Source organism: Porites lutea, chromosome 1, assembly GCF_958299795.1.
Source record: "Porites lutea chromosome 1, jaPorLute2.1, whole genome shotgun sequence".
Lineage (NCBI taxonomy): Eukaryota > Metazoa > Cnidaria > Anthozoa > Scleractinia > Poritidae > Porites > Porites lutea.
The window spans coordinates 31,090,070-31,117,505 of NC_133201.1; the positions used below are offsets into that span (position 1 = coordinate 31,090,070).

The 27,436-nt window shown below is 39.3% G+C and overlaps 1 protein-coding gene across 1 annotated transcript; it reads left to right on the forward strand.

The window, feature by feature from the left end:
* LOC140948231 (sushi, von Willebrand factor type A, EGF and pentraxin domain-containing protein 1-like) lies at positions 1-27,436 on the forward strand. Its single transcript, XM_073397457.1, has 11 exons — positions 1-744; positions 1,666-1,821; positions 2,453-2,608; positions 4,755-4,946; positions 6,607-6,792; positions 8,819-9,022; positions 17,504-17,761; positions 19,203-19,448; positions 20,482-20,685; positions 22,276-22,464; positions 27,305-27,436. The coding sequence occupies exons 1-11, from the start codon at positions 51-53 to the stop codon at positions 27,307-27,309; spliced, it is 2,490 nt and encodes an 829-aa protein (XP_073253558.1). The 5' UTR covers positions 1-50; the 3' UTR covers positions 27,310-27,436.

Here is a 27,436-nt window from a genome sequence, read left to right on the forward strand (position 1 = left end):
TCACAAGGCCACTGTATCTGTCCTAATTCGTGCCCCAAATCACCTCGAAGATGAAAGGTGTTTTTGCAGTTGTAGTATTCATTCTGGTAATGGGCCACTTTACATTTGCGCAAAGTAACCTAGAACGCGCAAAAAGAGAACTCAAAACGCTACGAGATGAGCTGGCCGATGCTAACAAGGAGAGCGACATTCTGTTCCTGTTGGACACCTCCGGTAGTTTGTCGTCCTATGAGTTTCAAAATGAAAAGAGATTCGTCGAGAGCTTTTTGAACACTGTAACTGTCAGCTTGCATACTACCCGAATAGAAGTCATACCTTTTGCCGACACAGCAAGCCGATACATAGACGGAGTTTCCGTTCCCTCCTTGGACAAGCACAAGTGCTCGCTGGTTGAAAAGTTCAATTCTATGCCTCAAAGCATCAATGGCGTGGGGGGGAATACGTATGGTGCCTTTAAACTGGCCTTTGATATCTGCCTTGGACAATTAAGCGCAATGAAAAGGGTCCCCCTCTATCGAGTGAGAACGGTGGTTATTCTCCTCACGGTCGGACCTTGGCAAGGCCAGAGCCCTGTTTCCATTGCCAAGAATCTACAACAGGCCAATATTGAGGTATTAGTGATTGGCGTCGGAAACAGAGTTCTGGAGACCAACTTACAAAAGATGGTTAATAATGCAGACAAACAAGCCTTTTACCTCAGAACCTTTCAGGAGCTTGCCGAGCTGTCGCTTTTTCTTAGAGGAGGTTAGTGAACGGAAGCTTTCATTTTTACAATTTTTTTTGCATTTTTGGTTGTAGAAAGTAATACAACAGCAAGCTTTGTTTGCAGATCCATACAAGTACATACAGTATTTCTCAAGCTATTTAATTTATAACTATGTTGTAAGAATAAGAACCAAAAATTAATCACCGGACAATTTAACTTCTTTGTTAATAATTCGTCGCGAAATAATAGGAAATAAAATAATAAAATCAATAATAAATCAAGGAAATCAAGGTCAATATGTGGGGAAATATCAGCCACCAAAGATTCTGGGAGGAAATAAATAGTATCTATAACGAGGTTGTTCATTTCCGAATAAATATTTTTAATCTACCGTCGAGCGGAGCAGGTAAACACTTCATCGAGGAGCTGACATTTTGGCTGAAACAATGTTGTAAGAATAAGAACCAAAAATTAATCACCAGACAATTTAACTTCTTTGTTAATAATTCGTCGCGAAATAACAGAAAATAAGATGATAATATTAATAATAATGCTAATAATGCTAATAATAATAATAATAATAATAATAATTAAAATTTAAACAATGATACTACTACTACTACTACTAATAATAATAACAATAATCTGACATCCGAATTAAAGGTAAAAAAAAGTTACGAGCCTGATTACTCTGAATTTTACGACACAAAGTCCCAGGCTATTACCATCGCTCATTCGATGTTGATCATAGGAATGGAATAGTTATCAAAGTACAAAGTTACATTATCACCAGACGGCAATCAATTATTGTACCACATTAAGAGAGTGACTAGCAATTGTAGTTTTTTGGTGGGGAAGTAATGACTTCGGAGGTACAAGATCCTAGGTCCTAAGATTAAGAAAGCATTGCATCATAACAGCTATAATCATTTATTGTTATTTTTTTTATTTCTTTTAAGACCCGTTTGGTACAAGATCGCAAAAAGTCGACCCCAATAAATGCAACAGCATTTGCGACCCAACAGCAAGCTGTGTTTGTCATTTAACGTACGCGTCTTACCAGTGCTTGTGTGCAAAAGGATATGGAGGGTCAGGACTAGTGGGACGTTGTAACGGTGAGTCCAAAACGAACAGTTGCTATTAAACCAAGAACTTATTGACATGGAGCCTGGGAACCACAGGCAGGTGAGGTAACGTATTTAGGTTGGGTAACCCGCCTGGCCATATAATCTCTTAATATGCAGTCACCCCACCTATCATATAAACGTGATCAAATCAAAATGAAAGGTTATATGGACAGGTGGGTTACCCCACTTGAGCGGGTTACTTAACCCACCTGGGGTCCCCCACCCCATGTAAACAGGCCCATGTAAGCAGGCCCTAGTACAGGGTGATAGGTCAGATTTTTCACCAGAAGAATCTCTTACTCCGCTGAGAGAGTGTTGAAGAAAACAAAAAACAAACAAAACAGCTTAATTAAATTGGAGCAGTTGATCTGGCTCTTTACTTTAACAATAAAATGGATGAAAAACAGGTATGGAAAAGACGTGTGACTGAGAATATCTGACAAGGATATTTTAGGCCGTTTTCGTGTGGAATAATGGGTTTAAAAATTCAACAGCCAACAAAAGAAGAGACAAAGGATGCCCAAACTCTGAAGCTAGCGTCCCACACAGAGGTTCATAGGGCTTGACATCTCTCCTTTCAATCTTTATTATTTGCGTTCCTTTTTCTGTGAAACTGCAGCATGTCCCCATAATACATACAACGATGGCTCTACAATTTACTGTCAACCCTGTCCAGCAAACTCAGGCCATAGTCTCACCGGAAGCCTGAGTGTATCTGATTGTAAGTGTTTCAAAGGATATGAAGGCCGTCCAGAGAGTGGTAACCCCTGTACAGGTGAGAAAGACCTTTTTTCGCCCCATTCACACGTTATTTTTTGGGTTGTTTTTGAAAACGGAAGTTTTTTATCCGTCTCAATTATCCTTCTGTCCATACGTAAACGGCGTCTTCGGTCACCAGAAACGCTGGTTTTCGTTTACGATCCCCAGAGAGGAGACTTTTGAAAGCGCCGGCTTCTCGGTTTTTCTCTCTAGCTTCAGACAGACGAAAACCGTCATGCATCGTATACTATAAAGGGATGCTATCGTAAATCCGTAATTGTGGCGTTTTCATGTGGACGGGTGAAAAAGTTAGATATATAGCCTACGTGTGGACGCGTTTTTCTTATTGAAGACAGAGAAAAAAAATCGCCGTTTTAAAAAATATTCGGATCCATGTGGACCGAGCGGCTTAGTTTTCTATTTAAAGTTAACTAAGCAATTATTGTTTACTTGCGCCACTTTTTACGTAGTATTTTTTGGATGTAAACGTGATAAGAATAAATGATATGTTTAACATAAATATTTGATTAAGAACTGTGTATTTTACGATAGTAATATACTTAAGTTTATTAGAGTGAGGCATAAGCAAATGTTAATTTATCACTAATAATTGATTTATATTGATTCCAATAACACGATCATAAAGAAAACCTAAATCCTTAGTGTGATTTTCTGCACATTGTTCGTTAGACTGGTCCCTATTAGACACGCTGTAAATACTGGGACGATTGTTGTAAGAGTAGCCACCTATACCTTAGCTCGCTGGACATGTACTTTAAAACTAGGCTACAGAATTATTATATTGGGGACTAAAGTGGAATACAATCAATACAGTCACACGTGTTACTGCCTTGATCTGGATAGTGTTTGTACCGTGTCTCATAGGGACAAGACACTTCCCAGAATCCATAACTCGTCCCAGAATTAAAAAACACTTCCCAAAAGCCAAAACACGTCCCAGAATCCAAAAACACGTTCCAGAATCCAAAACACTACCCAGAATCCAAAAACACGTCCCCGAATCCAAGGCACTTCCCAGAAGTGTTTTCTTGGCTTGTGTATTCTTGGCTTGCACTGTCACGCAATGAAAAATAAAAATGCAAACCATTCAATACAGAAGGACTAGAATCTGGGAAATAAAAAAAGATAAATATACAAAAACCCTTGCCAAGAATCAGGTCTGTGAAATATTTCAAATGCGAGATATTGGGAAAAACGGTTTACCTAAATTTATAAAGCTTTGTATGGAAACGCCATGTTGGTGTGCCTCAGTCAGGAACACCAATATGGCCGCCGGATACCAACAGAAACATCTGTTTTCGAGTTTTCCTACTAATGCGTGAATTCTTCGCTTGAAGAACTCATACAGATTACAGTAATATTTATTCTGAGACAAGGAACGTTTAGATTGCAAAATCTCCCAAAATCGGTCATGTTTTTTAACCCACGTAAGAGCTTTCCCGGCCGCCAGCTAAATGCCGCGTCACGCAAAGCCTGGAAATTCAAGCGTCCTCTCTCGCAAAACGAAGAACCCTTTCGAACCAAAAATTATTTTATGTAAAGGTGTTTAGGTACTGTAATACCTCGTGAAAGTAGAAACTCAGAAGAATCGATAGTTTCTTAGTTTGATTTTTGGTGACGTCACGTGCAACCCAAGAATTAGGATTCTTGAATGTGTTTTTAGTTTTTGGGACGTGTTTTGGATTATTACAAGGAGTTTTGGATTTTCGGATCGAAGTGTTTTGGATTCTGGGAAGTGTTTCGGACTCTGTGACGTGTTTTGGATTCTGAGAAGTGTTTTTGGTTTCTGGACGTGTTTTTGGAATCTGGGAAGTGTTTCGGATTTTGTGAAGAGTTTTTGGATTCTCGGACGCGTTTTGGACTCTGGAAAGTGTTTTTGGATTCTGGGACGTGTTTTGTCCCTAAGAGCCACCGTATGTTTGTGATTGGTTGAAGAAAATATTTTTCGCGGCATGATCTGTCAGAAGTACTACCTAGATCTTGGTAGTGACAAGACATCGGTATGGAATTCCTGCGCTCGTTCCTCAGAGGTCATACGCGGGGAAACCATGTGGTGGCGTCGCGAAACGTCGGCTTCATTCTCAGTCTAGGAATGCCCACTGATTCAAGTTAATGGGTTTCTATTTTTTTCTTGAGTATAGTTAGATCATGTGTACCGTTGCTTCCCCCAAGCAACGGCGCTTTTATTGGTGTCTGCAACTCGAAATACAACTCAGTTTGTCGAATCCAATGCAACGAAGGCTATGAAGTATCAGGCAGTGCAGAGAGGAAGTGCATCGTGGCCGATGGACCTAACATCATGGTTTGGTCTGGACAACCATTCCAATGCCAAGGTGAAATAACGACTTCGAATTAAATTTTTACATCACGTACACTGTCATTATTGGTGTAAAAGTGTTGGCAGTCGGTCTTTTTTCATCTTTTTATCAGTATAGCAGTATAGAAGCCTGAAAAAATCTATTTAGTCTACAAGACTGCCATTCATTTTGAATAAGAGCCTAAAAGCTTACAAGAGAGCATAAAGGGACCAGAGGGTTAGTTTCCCAATCCCCATCGTAATCCCTCTTAATTTTTAGACGGTGTCGATTTTTCCGCGGGTAATGTTATCTCACACGTCGCGTGAAAGATTCGTGGGAAAAAATTCCAAACATTTAACCAATGCGAAATGACGATAGGATTTTTAAAAAGTTTTTTCATTGAGCAGTTGAATTTGATTCAACGTAAAAACGCACTGTTAAAGTGAAACAAGTTTAGAATTCTTTCGTGGGCTGGGGAGGAAGCGTTTCTGAGGGTGACAAAATTCAAGTGTCATGTGCGCATAACACCGTAAAGAAAGCCCCATTGTTTCCATCGCCTTTTGCTAGATCTTCTTGGCTGAGGAACTTTTCATGGCGTTGATTTTAAGGGGAAAGACCAAGCTATTTGAAAAGCTATGTGCCACAAAGAAACGTGAGATAGGTGACGACAAATGTTTATGACCATGTTGAGATTCCAGGTGACCAACAGCGCGCGCTCTCATTGGTTACTTCGACGTCACATGACAGCTGCCAGTGACTATGAAACTGTTTCCCGTCAAAATCTCTGAGTGGGCAACATTGCAAAATCCATGATGTCAGAGGGAAACAGTGCACTGTTAACGGCGAATGTTGACTGTTAGCGAGATTTGTTTTCATAAATTTGTACACGCAAAAGTTTTTCTTCCTGCGCCAGAGGCACCCAACGACAATTTTCGGAAGAATATCTGTTCGGAAGACGATTTCGGATCTAGAATTTTCGAAACATTTGTTGTAAAATTTCTTGCTTGCCTGCCTCTCCTAGGATTTTCGAACGTCTAAAAAATGGTATAATTGCCTATTTTTAACGGATTTTTACCCTAAAAAGATCACCTAGAATTTTCGGGAGCCTTTTTTCTGGCTGACATTTTCGAAAAGGTAAGTTTTGATCCCTATTATTTTCGGATCACTAGACTTTCAGCTAGGAAATCCGAACAGATGAAGAATTCTTAGGGGATAAAAATGTGTCATATCTACCGTTTAAATACTTAAATACGTTTAAAAATGCTATGTTTAAGTGGTTTTGAACTATTTTCTCGTTGGGTGCCCCTGCTGCGCTATATAACAAATCACTTAAGTTTTAAATGTGTAACTGTAGAGTGGTTTTCGTTTGAGTGTCGTAAAACCAAAACCAAAGTAATTACTCTGGCCAATCACATAGGACACAGACAATACATTGAACCAATCAAAACTCGAAGTAATTACATGCGGCTGACGCAAAGCGCGGGAAAATGCATGCGAGCGCGTCACAATTGGCTTTGGTTTTACTTCTGATTGGATGAAAAGGTGGCGCGAATCTTTTAAGCCAATCGCATCGAGTAGAAAGTGCAAAACCAATTACTTTTCGACACTCAAATGAAAACCGCTCTATTGTGAATATTTAACCATGGCCAACAAATGATGATGACGACATTCAATATTACAATGATTTTACTTCTAGTTATTAGATGTCCTTTGCTTTCCGTGCTTAATGCCGATCCACCTACTGGTATATGCTCAAACCCTGAATTATCGTACCACTCCTACTGTTCCTTCAAATGCCGTCTTGGATATCAGCTGATAGGCTCCGAGGTGCGTGTTTGTCAACTCGACAAGACATGGTCTGGGGCTTCAACAACCTGTGAAGGTACACGACGTATTACTCTGCTATAAATCGATAATTGTCAAAAACGCTCTAACTGCACGTTGTGGCCATTAAAGGAGCTGTGGTACGAAATTTATCAAAATTCTAACAGTTGGGACTGCCACCAAATTGAGTGAGACATAAACATAATGGCTTAAAACATTAAATAAAAGAAGGTGTTTTTTGGGGGAAATGATGTTGATTTGGGAAGGAAATAAATTAGGGTAGAAAAATTATACACATAAACCGGTTAGTCTGCTAACGGGATCAGAGGCACCTTGCTGTGGTGGTGGACTATCTGGTACGTGCCTACTAATTATTCACTTCATATTTTTATTTTTACTACCCCTGAATCCAATAATTTCCACTTTTTCAAACTTATAATCATCCCCTCCCTGATTTTTATACATTGAAAACAGTCGAAAACTCATCCAAAAATTGTCCAAAAATTATTGAACCAAGTACTCCAACCTAATTGAGTAATTTTTGGATTGAGTGAAATCTTCAATGGCTAGATTTTTAAGAAAGAGGGCAGAAACCTGATCGAAGACAATGCTTTAAACCATACAGCCCCCTTAATTAGTGGTGAACTCAGACCTTTAGATGGGGGGGGGGGGGGGGGGGGGGGGCGGTCATCCAGACCCTGAGATAATTTGGCGGGGGAGCTTGGTCTCCAAAAAAAAATTATCTACGGTCTCTTTCCTTCTAGAGCCACTTGGAAGCCGTTTTATCGACGTTTACGATTTTGAGTTGTACTAGGCTTCCAAGTGTCTCTAGAAGCAAAGAGACATTAAATAACAAAACAAAACCACAAGGTGTGTTATTTTTATTTCCAATTTTTTTTTTCAAAAAATGGAATTTAGGACGTATTTTGGTTATTTTCAGACATTCTCTTATAAATTCAAAGTCCAACGAACTCCCACAGAGTCTGGGCCGCAATTTATTTATTATGTGGCCCTTCTGCATCGTTTTTATGCCTACGTCGTAAGTGTGTATGACGACAAAAAGATTTTCAATTAAAAACGCTGAAATGCTTTTTTTCTAAGCTCATACTTAGTCTAATAGCCCAAACACAAATAAAATTACTCACCGAGACCTTCTTGATATCTGGTAAAACAAACAAACAAACACACAACAGTAAAGGAACACCTGCGTTTTTGGATGCCAGGTAAAAAAAATCAAACAATAAATAAAAACAACAACAATAAAAACCAAATAAACTGTACCTAAATATACTGCACCCTTACTGTAATTTTGAAAGGCATTTTGTTTTGAAAGTTATATCATGTAGAAGAGAGAGTGTTTCTGAAAAACTTTAAAAACCTAGCTCAAAGTTCGTGGCAAATATATTCTAACAAACCGTATTTTCAATCAACTTTTCAGTGCTTGATATGTGATAAAACGCAGTTTCATGTTAATTATTTTCTTAAAAATGACTTCCTGAAAATCTCAACTAGCTCAGATTTGTGTGTAATTCAAACCATAAAAAATGATTTAAGCTCAATTATCCCCCTCGAATACAGTGACACCTCCCGGACCTTCCCAAGAGTCCGCTTAATAGAGGTTTGTAAAAATTGCGCAGTGTTTGTAAATGATTAACATTCAACAATTACTCTGTACTGTAATAAAGTTCTGTATTGTTAAGGAAGCTAAAGGTGACGACTTTCAGGTGAACTTTTGACAGCCAAATGTATTGTTTATCTTTTTTAATCGACTACAGTACGTATATCAAGGACGTAATGCAATACTGCTATAGTTGTCAATTCAGTCCGGTGTCCGCTTAATAGAGGTTTTTAACAATAGAAATAAGCGAAATCAATTTATTTTAGTGTCCGCGTACGCTTAATGGAGGTGTCCGCTGAATAGGGGTTCCTTATAAAGAAAAATATAAGACGTTAATTTCGGGACCCGGCTTAGTGTCCGCTTAATAGAGGGTGTCCGCTTAATTGGGAGTCCGCTTAATAGAGGTTTTACTGCTATCGAGTTACATGCAAATTGTCTTGAATGTTTTATTTGTTTTCTTTCTCAGAAACTCGCTGCCCTAAACTTCCCATTGTTCGGTATGCCACTGTGACTCCTCCTTTATGTGTCACCCAGCCAATGAGATTTTACTCATCCTGCCGTTTTGTTTGTCCTGACGGCTATTTTACGGAAGTCACTGGACCCGTAGTTTCTAGAGTTTTAACGTGTCAGCTCAATGGTGCATGGGATGCTGGCGTTCCTCGATGTCATGGCAAGTGGCTTTTAATTTCACACAGAGAGGAGTTCACGCTCATAGTAGCATCATGGGTAATCAGGGCAAGATGGCGGAAAATTTAAAGCTTTGTATTGAAATTCTAAGCCAGCTATTTCTTCCTGAATTCATATATTTGATGCTTTCTCCTTGAAAAGAGTAACTTTCGAGTTGAAAAAACAATATACTAAATCTGCAGCGCAAAGACGTCAGTGATCAGTTTTCAGAAAACCTTGATTTTCCCATACATTCTCTGTAATTCGACAATATCAAAATTACAGAAAATGTATGGAAAAAAGTGAGGTTTTCTAAACACTGATCACAGACTTATTTGCACTCGAAATTTAGTGTATTGTTTCTTTCAACTCGTAAGTTACTCTTTTTTTAAGGAAAAGCATCAAATATATGAATTCAAGAAGAAGCAGCTGGCTTTGAATTCTAACACAAATCTTCTAATTTCCCGCCATCTTGCCCTGATTACCCATGATGCAACTATAAGCGTGAGCTCCTCTACTCATTTTGTCCAAGGTTTTAGTTAACATTAGATCGGTAATTTTTTAAAAAAAATGGTCTTCTAAAATACATAAAATATAATAAAAACCAGGCGCGATCTGGCGAATTCGTAATCGATCAACAGCAACTGTAGCGATTTTGGTTCCGCGCAAGGGATCGGAGGATCCCCTCACCGCGTCGTTTGTGCGAACGCTTAAGAGGGTCTCAATGGGGTTAACCGATAGGCGTAAAACCGCCAAAAATTTAGCCGACAGCCGTAAAAATTAAAAAAATTTAACCGTTAGGCGTAAATAGCGTAAAAAAGAGTTAACCGTAAAAGAAAGTGTTCCCTAGATTTGCTACTTTTAAGGAAGGTACTAAACTCACTTATGGTTGGGTTTTTTTATTTCCCGGCTAGTGTGACTCCGTACGCACGTTAGGCGAAGCACCTTTTAGGTGTTAACCAAGACCTAGGCTCCATTTCCGGCGCTTTCTTGGGGAACTAATTTTTTCCATAGCGAAAGTGAAACAACACGCAGAGATGTCACTGTTTGTAAAACACGTTGCCGATAAACAACATTTCCCTGTTTTTCTCGGACGCTACGGTAGACATCGCCATGCTTAGTCCCAGTTCGGCGTCTACCCACGCAATCTCGGTCAAGGCTTTTCAGTGGCGAACTCGCTCGGACCACATGACCCGAAAGGCATCAGCCGCGCGGAATAATACGGCCTACGGACAAGGCAACGGCAAGACAGTGGTTCCGTACAGTCCTTCGCTATCATTAAAAACACTGGACACGGGAATTTTGTTATTGGCCGTTTTCACACTAGACCTAGAAATGGATCATCCGTCTGAGACTAGCCTGTGTACAGTCGCGCCCTCCCCACAGACACCCCTTCTCCGATTTTTTTCTGAGAGGAGGGGGCGGCTGTACACAGGCTATCTGGAACGGATAATCCTGTCTTCAAAAGTTAGGCGGATTGTTTATTCAAAATTAAAACTATTCCATTGCCAAATTAAGACGTATCACCTATCTGACGCGAATCATCAAACGGATAACCCGTCTCACACGAATAATCCTTCTCTAATGTGAAAACGGCCATTTCTGTTATAATGAATGTCGCGCCCCGGCCTTGAGTTGGGCGTCCGCGTGTCTGCTTTTGCTTTTTCACAAAGATTATTTTTAAATTGACTATTGACATTTCTATGTGTAAAATAATATCAAAAGTGCAATACATTATAAAAAGTATGATCTATCAAATGTTAAAACTTTTCAAAAGGATAGCTTATTTCATCCCGAGATGATCCGAAGACCTTTATTTTGATTTAAGGATACAAAAAAATACAGGTTAATTAATATTTAACTTTTTGAAACAAAAAAAGTTAATTTTTAACTTTTTCGTTAACCGTAACTGAAAAAAATTAACCGATAGCCGTAAAAGAGCCAAAATTTTAGCCGATAACCGTAAAAGCCACCACCCCATTGAGACCCTCGCTTAACGTTCCCATGATCCATTGCGCGATTAACACCTTTATCACTCGCAGTCGTTTTTCCTACCAAACATTTGAGACGCCTAGAAGAGAGGCGGGTTTAACGCTTTTATCAACCTAGGTTGTCGGATTCCATCTTCATAACCTTTCGTATCGGGAAATTTATATAATTATCTTATTGGACGGTTTAGTGTGTAGTGTCGTGTGATATTTTTACGAGTCACGCCGCATTTAAGCGAGCCCATAGGGTGAGTCAAAGTATCCCACTATACTACACCAAGAGAGAATGATCTAAGAGAGCGAATCCCCCATACATGACCCTCTTCCCATGAAAATTATTTTCTATGTATTCTGGTTCTTGGTTCTGTGTCATACTTCGTGGTTATTTTGAGGACGCCACCTTATTGGTCGGTTAGAGTGGCGTCATATAATTTTACACTTGGCGGGTAATTCATTTCACTGCCGATCACGCACAGCAAGCGATGTGACATGCAAACTTGGTATTACTTTCGTCGACGAGTCAAAAGATTTATACGTGGAATAATCTGGCCAGAGTAGCTGAAGAGCAAAGCGGTCCTGGCTTTCGGGAGTTCGCCGGAGAAAGCGGTTCCGACTCGGCGAAAACTGCTTATTGAGGTCTTCGCTACATCATTTATAAACAACCAACATCCTATTGCAAAAAACGACAACTGTTTCTTCCAGCGACATCCACGCACACCCGCGAGCTGTGATACCGTCGTTTGGATCCAACCTTGGACACATAACGAGAAAATGGGTTCAAAGTGGGTTCAAACATGAATGTTTGGCCCCCAAACATTGGAATTTTGTGAGGACGCTAGACAAATGTGGGCACACCGCTCTCTATAAAAGAATTGACCGAAACCGGAAACCGCCCATCAAAACTCTCTGGTATCCAGGTTAGCGACTGTTTAACAGCTTGAAGCATCTGACCTGATTTGTGTTTGCACAGCGACATATTCACCGCAAGTATTAGACGTTAAGAAGAAACTCTCAAGAATAATTCTTAAAAGTAAACGTACTGTTTCTGAACAAAAAAATATTCCTGGAAAAAGAGAAAAATATCTTGCACATTTGCATAAACAATTGAAACCAGCCACTTATACTTAAAGGTTTCGTGTTTCGCGCGTGATAACCTTTGCCTCTGGCTTTCACAGTGTGTCAGAATTCAATATTCGTTACTTTAAATGAGGCTACTAGCCGTTAGAAAATCTCAATCTTTAATCTCAAAATGAAATTTTGACTCCAATACTGCAATCCCTTTGTAAATGAAATTCATTCCTAAATTATGAGCAGAAAGCCCTGATCAAAAACATGTCAACAACAGGAGCCGATTAGTATCAGCTTCCTGGCGCTAATTACTATAATGGCTGTCAAACTTCAAATGTTTGGGAGCGAAACATGTCACGTTCACGTGAAAGTAGACCGCACGGGTCACGGAAACAACAGACAAAAATAACCTTCGCAGCACGCGCGCGAACTTTAAATAGATTTTAAAAAAATTATCATGGGGCACAGGGATTCGCTCTCTTATCTCATTCTCTCTTGACTACACACTAAACCGTCCAATAAGAGATTTATTATTCAGCTCGAAATGTTTTAAAGTAGAACTCAATCAATACGTAAAACCGGAGAATGCGTGACTGGTTAACGTGACTCCTTTGTAAGTCCAGTTTAGCGCGCTTTATGCAACGTTGTTGCTGATTGGTCTAAAGTGAAAACTTGTCAAACTAGTTTACTCAGCGAATCAAATTTTGTGGGATTTCTCGGGTTTTCTTCGGCGATTCGGAGTGCTATCTTTCAAACATTTGCTAGGAAAACAGAGACAGAATGACAAATAATTGTGAGGCTAATTGGCTAGTCTTCCAGTTCTTATGTAAAACCGACTGCAAGAAGGTAAACGGAGCAGAGCAAATTGCGATGGAAAGACGAAAAATCTCTCACGAATTGAAGAGAGCCATTCATCTTCGCCGGGATCAGTACTAGCGTTAAGTCTTTAGAGAACTTCTAGAGTCTTCCTTATTTGTATCTTAATAATAAAAGTTGTTTATGTGTCACGGATTGTCTCCGTCACCATGCATCTCATGCACACGTTCAGGTCTGTTTTGATCTTCTCCGTTGTATTTTGAACTTATAATGTTTGTATGTTCTGACATTTCATTGTGAAGGAAACTTTATTCTAAAAACACGGTTTTATTCAACCTTACACTTTCGGGAAACGATGCATTTTCTACCTTGTGTGACGTTTGTAGAAAACCAGCCGGTCAAACCGGTCTTCTAGAGTACAAATACCGTGAGATATTTGTACTCGATAATTAACAATTATTCCACGAGGGCGCGTTGGATATGAGATGATAGATAGCCAACGAGGCGCGTAGCTATAATCTGGCTATAATCATCTCATATCCAACAAGTGCGAGTGGAATAATTGTTTTATTAAAAACGCCCACAAAATCTCGTTGAATCTCCCCGACTAGAACAAACCGGAAAAGACAAGGGACTTCCGCTATTCACATGTCACACGTCTATCAAAACTATCAATGCGCGAACGGACTCGCCTGGACTGCATGAATGAAAAATCAAAACATTGTAGCGATGAACATTAGTTTTTTACAAACTCATTGGGATTCTAGGATTTTACACAGCAGAACAGCTTAAAAGAACCTGGCAGATAATGTGAAGCAAAAGAATTTTTAAGTGACAGCCGTCGAAATTACTGTGAATTTGGATTTTCGGTGCAGTTGTAAAAGTAAGAACAACGGACTGAAAAACTATTACCTCGGTCGCTTGTTATGAAGTTGTTTGAAGCCACAAGCTGGTTTTGCTGAACGAGAAAAGAAGCTATACTGCCGCCTCGATTGCTCTAGTGAATGGCTGCATAGCCTGTATTTGTAGCTGGTTACTTGTGATTTATATTCTTGATGTCGGATAAACAAGCCGCAGTTATCTATCGGCGAGTGACTCGATCGGCGAATGGCTTCGCAATCCGTGAAGAAACAACACTTGTCTTCTTTCGTCGCTGGTCTAGGTACTTTAGTTCCATGTGTTTTCATGTGTTTTTCGACAAACTTTCAAACAAACTCTTGCGGCTTTTTTGTTTGTTTTTATCTTTTTTCTTTCGATGAAATTGCATTTCTAGTATTCTAAGAAATGAATTAAAACGATTTGCTTCGGGCGCCGTTCTATCCTTCGCGAAAAAAAAAACTCAGCTAGCTTCCAATTTTAAACTGACGCGTACACCGACCATATATGGAGAGCATGGTATAATTAACAGTTAATGAATGAGGCTGAGTATCTTATGAAGAATTGTGGAGATCGAGGAGGGTGTTATCCGTAGAGGCCGTAGGCCAAGGCGGATAACACCCTCCGAGATCTCCATAATTCTTCATATGATGCGAAAGCCGAATTCAATAACTGTTTTATTATTCATTCAAAATAATTCCTAGTTTAAAAAATAGCTAAAACATGCTTACCTCTATCGATCCATCGATGTTCAGTTCATCTTCGATAGTGTACGTTTAGGTTTGTCCAGCTCCACAAATATTCTCTAAATAGCAGATGTCGCCCTTCGAGTTGTCTTGTTGCTGTTCTTGCCATGTTTTTAGCTATTTTTTCGCCTTGTTATTACTCTTGAAACGAGTGAAATGTCCGCCATTTTTTCAAATTCACAACCAAAACAACTCAACTTCGTCCCCAGGTCTTCTCGGTTAACGGTGCCTTAACCTACGAAAACGCTGCATTTTGGACGTCATTTCCTCGTTAAAGTCAAATTTCTTCCAAATTTGGTCATCAGTAACTAGTTATGGTGAATTAAACATGTGCTTTTAGCCAATCAGAATCGGGGAAATATTTTGAACGAATAATAATAGCTCATTTACCATAACGGCTAAGCCAATCAAAATGCTAGAACTGCATTATCCAATGATTCAGTTTTTAATAAAAAAACATTATTATATGGCTGAGTCTGTTTTCGCCATGTGATTGGTAAATTTGCGGTCCGTAACTTGCTACACGGACCAAAATTTTTAAAGAAAATGCTCTTTTCGGAGGGCTAAATCTCCTTACCTCGGAAAAGATGTTTAAATAAAGTTATAAGACGCCTGTCAACCTTGAGGACTTGGATGTTGACTTTGGCCTTCAACATTTTAAACTGTGTTTATTTGTGAACGAAGGCGATGAAGAAACTAACTCGTAATCTTTCGGAAGAGGATTCTAGTCAGTGTTTGAAAATTTTATCGTACCACACAGCTAAGAAGACGAAAATCGACTGGCAGAGATTAGAGACGTTTTGCCTAAGAGAAAATGAGTAATTCCTTCAACAAATATGATAACAAACATACCTGCACCCGATCATCTTGACAAGTTTCTTTGCCATTTGCAGCGTTTTTTCAAAGACCAACGAAAGAAAGATAGAAGCGAGTTCGAGCCAGACACAATGTCCAGTTTTCAAAAGACTCCAGCGTCACATTAACGAGTGAATACTTACAGTGCTCTTAGTTTCCAGCGAATAAACTTTGAAATATGTATGTAAACCCTAAGGACTGGGATGTTGACTTTGAACCTAGCTTTGTTTTAATGAGAACGAAGCTGTTGTAGAAACTGAATCGTAACCTTACCGAGGAAGAGAATTGTAGTCAGTGTTTGAAAATTTTAACGCAGATCCTAATTGAAGACGAGAATGTACTGGCAGAAAGAGAGGTTTTCCCAAAAACAATTAACGAGAGAATCCTTCAACAATGATAACAAACTTACCTTGAAAAGCTTCTTTGCCTTTTGCAGAGTTTTTTTTCACGAGGACAAGCGGAGGAAAGATGGAAACGACTTCTAGACAAAGACAGTGTCCGGTTTCCGAAATACTCCAGTGTTACATTCAAAAGCTAAAACTTACAGTGCTCTTAGTTTTGACCAAATAAACTTTTTTAACATGCCGAATTTGTTTTTACTTTCTCGGAAAGCCTTAGTCATGTGCTTTTGTTTTCGTGCGCCAATAAAAACTTTCTTTTTTGACACCTGTCAAATGAATGTCAAATCGTGCGTCCTGCACTTTTTTCCGGTCCCCCAAACAGGAAGAGGCCATATAATAAACATCTTATTAGCTTCGTTTTTTCGGTACGTACTGTAAATTATGGATCCTCGTTTTTTTTCATCGACTTATGGCCCGCGCGCTTCGCGGTTGGGCCATAAATCGATGGAAAAAAACTCGGTCCGTAATTTACAGTACGGACCGAAACCTCGGCTAATAAGAGGTATGTATTCTGTCATCGGTCAAACGTGGATGTCTGAGCTAATTTTTTTAATATTTTGAATACCAATAAATTGAAAGGGGTGCCTTTTTCAGCCTTCAAATATATAAAAGGGTAGGGATTTCACTGGTTGAGGTATACGGAAGGGTAGTCATTTGATCTGTTACCTGACCAAGAGGGCTAACACTTTCTGCTTGTGAAAAAAACAGGGGCACCCAACGACCTTTGTTTCCTAAAATAAAATACATTAAAAACACTTTTTAGGCTAACCAGAGTACTTTTAGATGTCTAGAAATGCATTCTAAGAGACGCTACAAAATTTGTACCTGTACGATCATCCTAGAGGAACTTGAGTCTTTTCCAAATTACAAGGGCTAATTAAGTATTATTTTCCCGAAATTTAACGCGCTACGAAAGAAAGAATTTTTTTGGTTCCTCTCTCCATCACATTTTTTGAGCCCGAAAATTTTAGGTTTCCTTTTTTTCTGAAAAATAGCCTAACCTGGGCTGTAAAAAGGGAAAAATAGCTCTTCAGAAAGTCGCGGAGAAATCAGTACATAACCTTCGAATTGTACATGAATGAAACGGTCATCTAGAAATTTTTTGCCGTCCTCTAGTAATATAAAATTCTAGGCAATATTTGCTTCTCAGAAAAGATAATTTACAGAAAACTGTCGCTGGGTGCCCCTGAAAAATCTCGAGTAAACGTTTTGGTTTTGTCGTAGTTGTACATACGTAATAGACCGTGAATGTACAGCAGTTAAAAGCGTTGCAATATTTTAAGCTAGGTATGTGAAAGGGGTACCATCTGTCAATAGAAGGCATACGAAAGGGCTACCTTTTCTATCAAAAATTGTATATAAAAAGGTGATAGGGTGGACCTAGGGGCGGAGCTTTCCCGTCATAAGACTTTGTTGAGTAGCTCACCCCGGGACGTTTTCTAACAATCTTAACTTTACTTTAAAATACATGGGATGTTGTAATTTAAATTTGTGCCCCGCAAAAGTAATACTTTGGTTTTTGTTTTTCGTTGGCGTACAGTAGTACGAATTAAAATTTTCTTTGCTTAACATTGTTCTGGCATTATACAGTCAAAACCCGCTTTACGTACACCTGCTTAATACTAACACCTCCTTATGATGGACAGTTTGACTACCCGCTTAACACGGACACTTTCTATGACCCCCTCAGTTTCCGTATTAACTGGCCTGGTTTGACTGTATTTCTAATCTATAGATCGTCAGCCCCCAACGTTGACGTGTCCTCAAGCTCTCTTAACAGCTGAAACAACTAAAGGGAAGGCGACTGGAAAGGTGTCGTGGAAAATCCACGTGACAGACAATTCTGTTATTGTGAATCCCAATGCAAAGATCAATGTGACCTCAAGTCATCAACCTTCGCAAGAATTTCCTATTGGTGTGACTGAAGTTTTTGTTACTGCTAGTGATTGCACCGGAAATGTGGCGTCTTGCAGGTTTCGCGTTGACATCAGAGGTTAATATTTACATTTAAAGAGACTTATATTTACTTCAGCGTGTAATATTCAGTATTCAATAGCTCACGTTCGATATATCAAAATTCTAACACGACTCCGAGGCTTTTGGGTCAAAATTGCAAATTTTTCACGATTCCATTGTCTCGTAATTCCCAAAGGAGAGACTTGGGCACACCCAACAAACCAAATATAAAAATATGATTAGAAAGCCTTTGAGTGCAGTCATGTTAGAATTTTGAAATATGGAACGTGGGAAAATCGTGTTATTCTTATGTAAGAAGCATCATTTTTATGTGAAAAACAGAAAGGTATGTAACAGAACAAGCTCAACTTCAGGGCCTGGTTTCGGAAAGGCCGATTAGCACAAATCAAGGCTCAAATTTTTGTTCCCTTTTTGGTATTTTACCTTTTTATGTATTCCCTAATTGTGAGTCGCATTTTGTGCCTTCATTATTGAATTTCCGAGTAAAGGCTTAACAGTATTTTGAAAGCATTTTGCTTTATTCTGAGTCAGTGCAGGGGCGGATCTAGGGGGAGGGTGCAGGGGGTGCGCACCCCCCCCCCCCCCCCACTGAGATGACCTGCGGTTTTCTAATACAACTGGTATTCCAACGAGAGACCCTGGGAACGAGGTTGGATGAGAGACCCTGGGAACGAGGTTGCTGGTATTCTGCAAAAAAAAAAAAACTATGTGGTTTATTGGTGTTGAAGTAGAGCAAGAGACGAGTGCACCCCCTCCTTAAAAAAATCGTGGATCCGCCCCTGCAGTGTCACAATCGTAACTCGCTTCCATTCAACGGGCTAAGTACAAAACCGTAAATCGTCTATGACAAATGAGTACTATAATTGCCACCATCCTGGAAAAAGGTATATGTTTTGATTTATTATCAACATTTATCGGCCTTAGCAATTTTAGATCTTCTATATTCACGTTTGTCTTTTTAACTTTCGCATCACCTGGAAGATTTTGTAGCAGGCTATCGCCTATAACCCCTCTTCCAAACCGTGTAATTTATGTCTGTGGGAGAAATATTTTCTAATCTGTAAGCCCCATTGAGCACTCTGACATCAGTTCTGCATCAGCTGAAATCAAGTATTTTTATTTTTATGTACTTTCCTGAAGGTGAAGGGAACTTCATATCTACTTAATCGATAATTTGAAGAATGCTTTTAGGAAAAGGAAATAACCAATCCCCCATAGGATTCTTCAATCCCGTAATCCCGTCCCAGAACTTTGTGCGATCCCGTAATCCCGCGAGTTATTTTTGGCATTCCACTTTCCACGCATATACTTTCGATCCCGAATCTCGTTCCGATTATGCTTTAAAATCCAGAATCCCGAACCCCGAGTTTCAAATAGGGGAAATCCCGTGTCCCGAAAAACTTGTTAGGAACCTTCATTTCTGTTATAATTTGTTTTTCAATTGTATTTAATCGTAGATACTGAACCACCCACGTTTAGCCAATGCCCGGGGGACATTGTGCGTGAAGAGAAAACCATTCATGCAAGAGTGAACTGGGCGGAGCCAGTGTTCTCTGATAATTCGGGCCAGGTTGTCTCTGTTGTTTCAAACATACAAAATGGAACTAGCCTTTCTGTTCCTGGTGTCTATTATGTTGTATATACCGCATCGGATGGATCCAACAACAAGAACGAAAACTGCACTTTCAAAATAACATTGAACAGTAAGTTACTATCAAGTGAAACCATTTTTATCAATTACTAATTTTTGATTGAAAGCTTTTGACAGGTGCGGACATTTCTTGCTTGCTTAGTATTTTACACTAACGAGCTTGGGTCTTGCAAGCTGAAACAGAGGGATAATTTTGAAACTTAATAATTTTATATTGTTAACAAGACGTGTTTTGGCAGGCTTCGTCTATGTTTACCCTCTATCAGAAACGCCAATTTATTTACCCAAACAAAGTAAACACACAAACTTGCTAATTTCCTTCATTCTAAATTTTTGATCGCATGAAATGTCACGTGACCACAATTAAATGTTAAAGCATGAAGAATACATCAAGGTTTACTTTTGGTGGAAAAAAAACTCTGGTCTCAAAGTGTCAGATTTTAGTCTTGTAGCTTTCCACTGTATCGCACAGTCTTCATCAGCATAAGGGAGACAGCTAGGGCTCTACGGAAGAGATTGGGCAAACATTAAAAACAAACAACCTCCGCAGATCCGCAGAACCCTGAAATCAGCTGGGGGGGAGGGCAGGGGGTAAGATCCTTGACCAAAAGACGTTGGACATTAAAAGAAAAATCAAGGAGGTCATCCATATCAGACGGAAGCGCCCAGTCCTAAACAGAGATGGGGGCTAAGAAATTCCCGCGATTTTAACCTTTTGTTGTCACGTGACTAATTCACGTGACAACACTGAGCGTTTATCACTGAAAAGCTACACGAAGATACAAGACTAAAATCTGAGACTTTATTCTTTCAAATATCAGTCATCTGACCAGTACTGTTAGGAAATGATGAAATTGACGTATCCTTATTGTTGTAGACTGCATCATTTCCAAGGAATCTGAAAGGAGACAGAAAACGGTTTTCTACGATTTTCTTAATAAAAAACAGTTGTTTCAAAATCAGTGACGAGGTCAAAAGTTTATACGACTATTCGTATATCTACCTAAAATCCATTTCATTTTTGCCAACCATAATGTTAAACGTTCAGAGGGATACAAGTTCTGTTGTGCCTCTTGCCTTCACAGAAAAGCAGTGTACTCCTTTTACTCCTCCTCGTAACGGTGCCCTGGTGTGTGCAACGAAAAGTAACACTTGCGCAGTCATGTGTCGAACTGGTACCGATTTTGAATCTAACCCACCGTTTCTGTATTACTGTTCGAGTGGAGTGTGGAAGTTATTTTCGCTTTTCCCTTCTTTTAAAGCAGGTACTCCCGGGCCAAACTGTGCTGGTAAGTCTCTAAATGTTCGCGATACATTATTTTATTTGTATTTCCCTTGAATGAAGTGGCAATGTCACGAAAATATATTTTGTGGTGAGGTAAAAACTTGGTGTCTTCAATCATACACAAAATGCTCCTTTAGAGTTATGGACAGGATATGAAACAACGTTCATCACGAAGCCCTAACCATTATAAATGGTTTGGGGATTTTTAGGTCAGTTTTTGCAAGTTTCAATTTATGTCCATCCTTGTCACCCTTTGCAACAGAGGACAGGAAACAGTTCCAATACCTGAATATAGTCTTAAACAACAAAACTAGACCATTATTTTTGGAATTAAATTCATGTGAAGACAGTTCTTAGCTTTTTTAAAAAGATAGCGAATAGCCTTTAACGCTCATTTATTATTTACAAGGCTATTTATTAAGCCAATCGGAATGTCCCGTTTTGGTCGGCCTCATACAGCTATTTCGAGAAAGGTTGTCGGAAAAAATGTGCACGCAACAATCCCGAATGGTAATATGGGATATGATCAATACACTGTTCCTGACGACTGTAGCTGTCTAACCTGTTGTAGCCTGCGAGCAAGCTCTCCTATTTGGGCGAGCGAAGCAAGCCTCGCGAGAACGCGCGAGCGAGGGGCCGAAGAAAGGAGAGCTTGCAATGATCTTTCTTAAATTTTCATTTCCACCCCTGAAAGGGGACTCCTCAAAAGCGTGAAACCGGTCACCGCGTGCCTCAGATTAGAAAAGTGACAACCGCCTGTCAAGTTGAGACAGCCAAGGGAGCGTAGAATTATTTATTTATAAATCGCTTTCGCAACAGCATCAAAGCAATGTTTTTAATCACTGATATGCTTTATTTTCCACGGAGACATCGAACTTCAACGTGTCCGCTCGGATGAAAACTCAATGCTTTGATTTTCGTTTCGTGTACTTTTGAAAAGTCATTCGTACTGCAGTGCAGCAGACGACTCCCCGTAGCAATCACCAACAAAAACATTATACATTTGTCCGTTCCAGAAATGGAGAACAGCGTTTTCCCGGATTGGTTCTCTTAAGTTGTACTCCAGCTGCTACCAACTCTTTGTCTTGTCCTTCTTTACGGTCAAGCTACACAGCTACACTGTCAAGTACATGTTTCTGAATTTTTCTACCCAGTGGAATTCAATCGGGTGAAGAAACTGACGTTGGAAAGCAGCGCTTGAACCGGGCTCTTAAATCTCTCTCATCACTTTCACTCTTCTCGTTTTCAGAACTAAACAAGGCGCTTGACACAAACGAATACAACTGATGAAGAGTTTTCGTTTTCCTTCCACAAGAACTACAAATTCGGTGCGACTTATCCTCGGCTAGCAATATTCTCTTTGCGAGAACTAAATCTAACAAGCTCCCTCGTCTGCTTTGAGGGCTGAAACAAGTTCTCGGTACCAATCTGATCCCCCTGAGAACCAAACTTGTCAAACAGACGAAGCGGGTGCCAGCTTGGCCTGTTATCAATCAACTTTGTTTTCCGTTTATTGAATCACTTAAATAAAGGATAAAGTTCTTTTTATGGGGATTTTTCCTTACTTTTGCCTTTTTCTAAAACCTTGTTGCAGTTGGTGTAAATTCTCAGATGAAGGTCTTTCCACATTTCTACTTTGATGGAGATGCGCCTAACGTTCAGGACACAATAAAGGATAACTTCTACCAGTTGTTAATGTCACCGTATGTTCCGCCTTTATTCTGCAAGTTTTCCCCCCATTTATGCTTGAAGAATGACATGTCTGTTTCTCTTGGAGTCAAAGGTAAATGTTAGAGCCTAGCTTGGCATATAAAAAGAACCAGCTCGATTTTTTGAGACAGTATTGGAAAGTTAAATAGAAGGCTGACAACTCTATTGAAACCGCCCTAAACAAAAGATTTCAGTTCTATTCAAGTAGTCTCGATGGTCTTAGGTTGGATTTCCCCTGTCGCGTAATTCTTACATTCGTAGGCACGTAAATTTTACTCGCGTAAATAAAATAGAAGAAATGTTTGGAAGGTCGCTCAACCGTGGCTGAACACAGTTTTGCGGGCAATCAGCGGTAACTCGCGGGACGGCGCGTGTTTTAAATTAGACAAACAAACATGGCGACGAAAAAAGCAATGGTACACAACAGCAAGTGGTAACGTTGCGAGTATGCGCGAGCCGCTGGACGGAAGTTTGTGGTGGTATTGGATCACAGCGAATGCAGCAAAGAAAAATGGCGCCTCTTTTAAAAATTACCATCGTCTTAGTCATCTGTTCTATCTTTGTGGAGTGCAGATAAGGCAAAGTCTTCTTTGTAATATGGGAGATTGGTCTCAAGGCTAATAAGTCGCAGATCATTCACAATTTTGCGCGGTTTGTGGTCCATGAGTGATTATTGTTTCGTGTTTTGGCTTGTGCGCCGACACGTCGATGGGGTTCTGTGTAACAGCTGCAAAAACTCCTCTATTAAACACTGGATAACTGGGAAAAAATCTCTTCATGTAAGTTGTGACCGAGTAAAAAACGTCCGACGCTTACGATTTGAATAAAACGCTGTGAAAAAAAATTCGAAATGCTAGTCTATTTATATAGTCATAACTGCAGTTCTTGCGACAATCCCCTTGCAATAATACGATTTCACGTCAGTTATGGTTCAGGAACGCCCTGTTTTTCAGAGATGTACAACCTTAGTGCAGTGATTCTGCCAGTGATTACTTTTCAGCGATACCCCATCCTAACTACCAGTGGCCAAAGCAGGTGCAGTGCCCTAATTCTGCGACTGATAAAATTTCAAAGATATCCCACCCAGGGCTATGAAATTGTAAGTTTCCTTTTTTGACTAGATGATATAAAACTGAAGACCCAAACTCAAGAAATGACATGTATTAAATCTATGTGATGCCTTAACTTATTCAGGGGTGTAGGTAGAATTTTGTAATATGGGGGCTCTTGACTCCAAGATGCCCCTTATACTTCTAAAATAAAGAATTAGATGAGCCAAAACAGGAGTGTGGTACAAGATGTTTCATATTACAGATGTGTTTTATTGAAGTAACCCTAACCATGAAAATTCCTTCCCTTTACTCCCCACACTTCTACATACTAGAAAATTGGAAATATGCACACAACAGTGAAAATACTTAAAATAGTGAAGATCATAGTCATATCTAAAACTGCATTTTCTCTCTGAGACATTGAAGTGAATTTTCTGCTTCTGATACTTCCATGCTTGCACTCATTTTTGCTTTTCATAAATTTTGTTGTTGGTATTTTCTACCGCACATGTGTTAATTATTTAAGATATAACTAATAAGGCCTAGCTCCCTTGACTAGGCCATATCTGGGTTAAGATTAAAAAATTGAAAATGAGAGAAAATTAGCTCTAACTTTTCCTTTTCATTCAATTTCAACATAAGGAGAACTTAAGGATCTTAAAGCCTGATATTTATAATAAAAAACGGATAGTCGCCATTTTGTACCAGCTCTGCTATGGCTTGAGTGAAAAGTGCGACTGGTTTAAATGTGACGATGCAGTCGTCCTCAATGACTATCACCTGAATCAACAAGGTTTAGTGCTGAGCATCTCATAGGGAGCTCCTGCAACAGGAAAAAGGCAAATGAAATTTTTCATAACTTGTCATCTTGCGACACCAGGAGCATCAATGAGCTTGTTTCAGGAGCAATTTTACATAAATTGCAACTTGTGCAGCCTATGATATATGACTATATACACTACTACAGTGTATACACAGCCAAACCGACATTGGCAAGCCAAGTGCTCCTAAATTCATTTGCACAAACACTGAATATATGAGACCCAGAGTATCAAAAGATCTATTTCTATCGGAGAGTGAAAAGTTAAACCTATGGCATTTAGTCGTTGCCCACAACTACCGATACCCCTTTAGATATTTCAGGATTTCTAAAGTGTCATGGATACGAATTTATATTCAAAAGGAAAGAAATCTTTTGGATAGAAAAGGAATAATAACATTTATGATTTTTGTAAGCATACAAATACATTGTATGTGATGAAGCTAATTCTTATGTGGATGCCAATGTAAGGAATCAAATACAGGGATTTCATGTCCAGTGTTGTCTGTACTTCAAACAGGAATGACAGTCCAGCAAGTGCAAAGGTGAACAAGGGCAAGAATTGTTTTGCGCTTGAACTTGTGCTAGTGTCAAAGTGGGAGTAATATTGTAATAGTCATATGAAAATGCATTTAAATCACACTTATTAAATCACTTTTATAGTAGGGCAGGGAAAAGAATGCACATATGTGTATTTTCATATTTTATATTGATTTCAGTTATGTTTCAAGACATTATGCAAACATTTTAAGCATAACATTACAATTCTTTTAGGTGCCAATTTTGTATGTATAAACAAATCATCATTGAATAATTATCAGAATAAAATCATCTTCTTAATGGTGAGGGTTCTTGTCAGTGAATCTGAGAGCTTACAGTGCATGATTATTAAAACGCAAATTCATCCGTGTTCCCCCCCTTGGATGCAAAATCAAACATTCAATAATGAAAGAGTGTTCCGAAACAATGCTCTTACAAATAAGTTTGTTGGGATATACTTTCACATGTTAACGAAAAATCTAAAAACAAGGTTGAAAAGGACAAGAAAAATTTGTCCATCTTTAACGAAGTTTTAGCAAATAATATTTCACAATCCACCGCCTCGATCTCTTAATCTCTGAGAATAAGTAATCGCCATAGAGCACCAATGTAAACCAGAAAAGCAAATTTTTGAAAATGGAAGGAAACATCCGACTATGGCCTTACTTGTAAGAGTAGGAAATTTGCTTGTTGATTTCATGCCGCTAAATAGTATCAAAATACTCCAACTTCCCCCCTTTGAATTAACCATTAAAAGTGAAAATACGGAGTGGCCGAAAGAGAAGTTTAACCTGTTTAGTCGCTTGTGTGGGATATGTAACTGGATCTCGCTGTACGGTCAGGGTCAAATACTACAAAAATACCAGGGTCACATAAATTACGTTGAATTCAGGCTGCTATAATTTTAACACATAACATTCGATGATGTTGCTCCACATTTCACAAAGTAAATCAAGGGGTATATCTTACCTAAATGTTAGGCAGCTCCGCAGATCGTGGACGATAACCCAGAAATCCGTGACCGCTTGAATGTCAACGAATCAACATATCACAACAAACGACCTCGTGAACGCTTTATCTGCTTCATCAGAGGAGCCAAATGGACGAAAATTAACCACCTTAAATGGTCCTTTTCCCATACATGACACTTCAATATGGCTTAGCCAAAGTATCCAATCTATAAGACATGTCTGTTGTCGATTGGGTATGCAAAAAAATCTCCCTTGAAAGTGCTTCAGAACGGCTTTCGGCCATTACGATTTCCCGACAAGAAGTGCTTAACAAGAAGTGCTTCCCAGCAAGCTTGACGCATGCGCAAACGTTACCACTTGCTGTTATGGTACACAGAAGACGATTTCTCAAAAACTGCTCATTAAAATTTTGTGATATTTGGCACAATTTTGACTTTTATCGTATTTTAAATCATGAGAACTTTAAAACGGAAGTTGAACAAACGAAACAACGAAAACGTCACATTTTACCTGTCGATCAAAATCTTTCATCAGTATGTTTTTTACTTGCCAAGTTTCAGCTTGTGAGCTGCAACCTTTCTCTTGCCATGATTTGACAAACGACATATACTCACAAACTTCTAAAACTGTGTCCAGCCACCTTAAACGTTTCAGTTGAACCTCGCGCAACTTTTACGTCTGCGCGCGGCTTTCGATACATCGCCTCTAATTTATTTACGCAAGAAAAAATTACGCGACAGTGGAAGTCAACCCTTAGTCGTCAGGATCGCACTGCATTGGACCAGAAGAATCCATATAATCCTCTCGAACAGTCGTAAAGTCATGTTAGTAAATTAATTTAAACGATTAATTGGCACCGAAAATAGACTCGTATTAGACGTGTGAAGCACTAGCCCTGGTCACAACGAATTGAGATAAATAGTGTAACTCACGGCCATCCGAGTTCCAGTTCGGGCGCTCTACTCACCGAGTTACTGGAACTCTAATGGCGAGCAGGCTCGGAATTTAAATACAAACCTCTAAAGTGGACCCCCAATTAAATAGACACCCTTTATCGAGCGGACACCAAGTCGGGTCCCGAAATTAACGTCTTATCTCTCCCTTTATAAAGAGCCCCTATTCAGCGGACACCTCTATTAAGCGGACGCGGACACCAAATAATTAAGCGGGCACCGAACTTAATTGACAATAGTAGTATCGGATTACGTCCTTAAAATACGTACTGTAGTCGATTAATAAAGATATATCAATACATGTACATTTAGCTGTCAACAAACTGTAGATTAGACCGAAAGTCTTGCACAAGGTACAGCAAAGCATCCTTAGTTTCTTCAACAACACGGAACTTTATCATAGTACAGAGTAACCGTAACTTTTAATCGTTGACAAACTTTGCGCTATTAATAAGCGGACACCCTCTATTAAACGGACACTTGGGAAGGCCCCGAAGGTGTCCGCTTAATAGAGCTTCCACTGTACAAGTACTGTCTACACAACTTGTGCCTTTAATTGTTTTTTTGTTATGTACAGGTTGATTCCAGAAGTTTCCACAGAATAAAACTAAAGAGACGTAGGTGCCTAGGCCCCGGCTGCTTATCAAAGTCTTCATTATTAAGTGCTGCTGTATAATTTATCAGTTTTAAATTCAACAATAAATATACA

Bases quoted from the DNA above. Each gene is read 5' to 3' on its own strand.
- LOC140948231 (XM_073397457.1), top strand. From the start codon at position 51: ATGAAAGGTGTTTTTGCAGTTGTAGTATTCATTCTGGTAATGGGCCAC. The intron at 9,023-17,503 runs GCAAGTGGCTTT...TCTAATCTATAG, and splicing joins TGGCGTTCCTCGATGTCATG to ATCGTCAGCCCCCAACGTTG. The intron at 20,686-22,275 runs GTAAGTCTCTAA...ACCTTGTTGCAG, and splicing joins TCCCGGGCCAAACTGTGCTG to TTGGTGTAAATTCTCAGATG.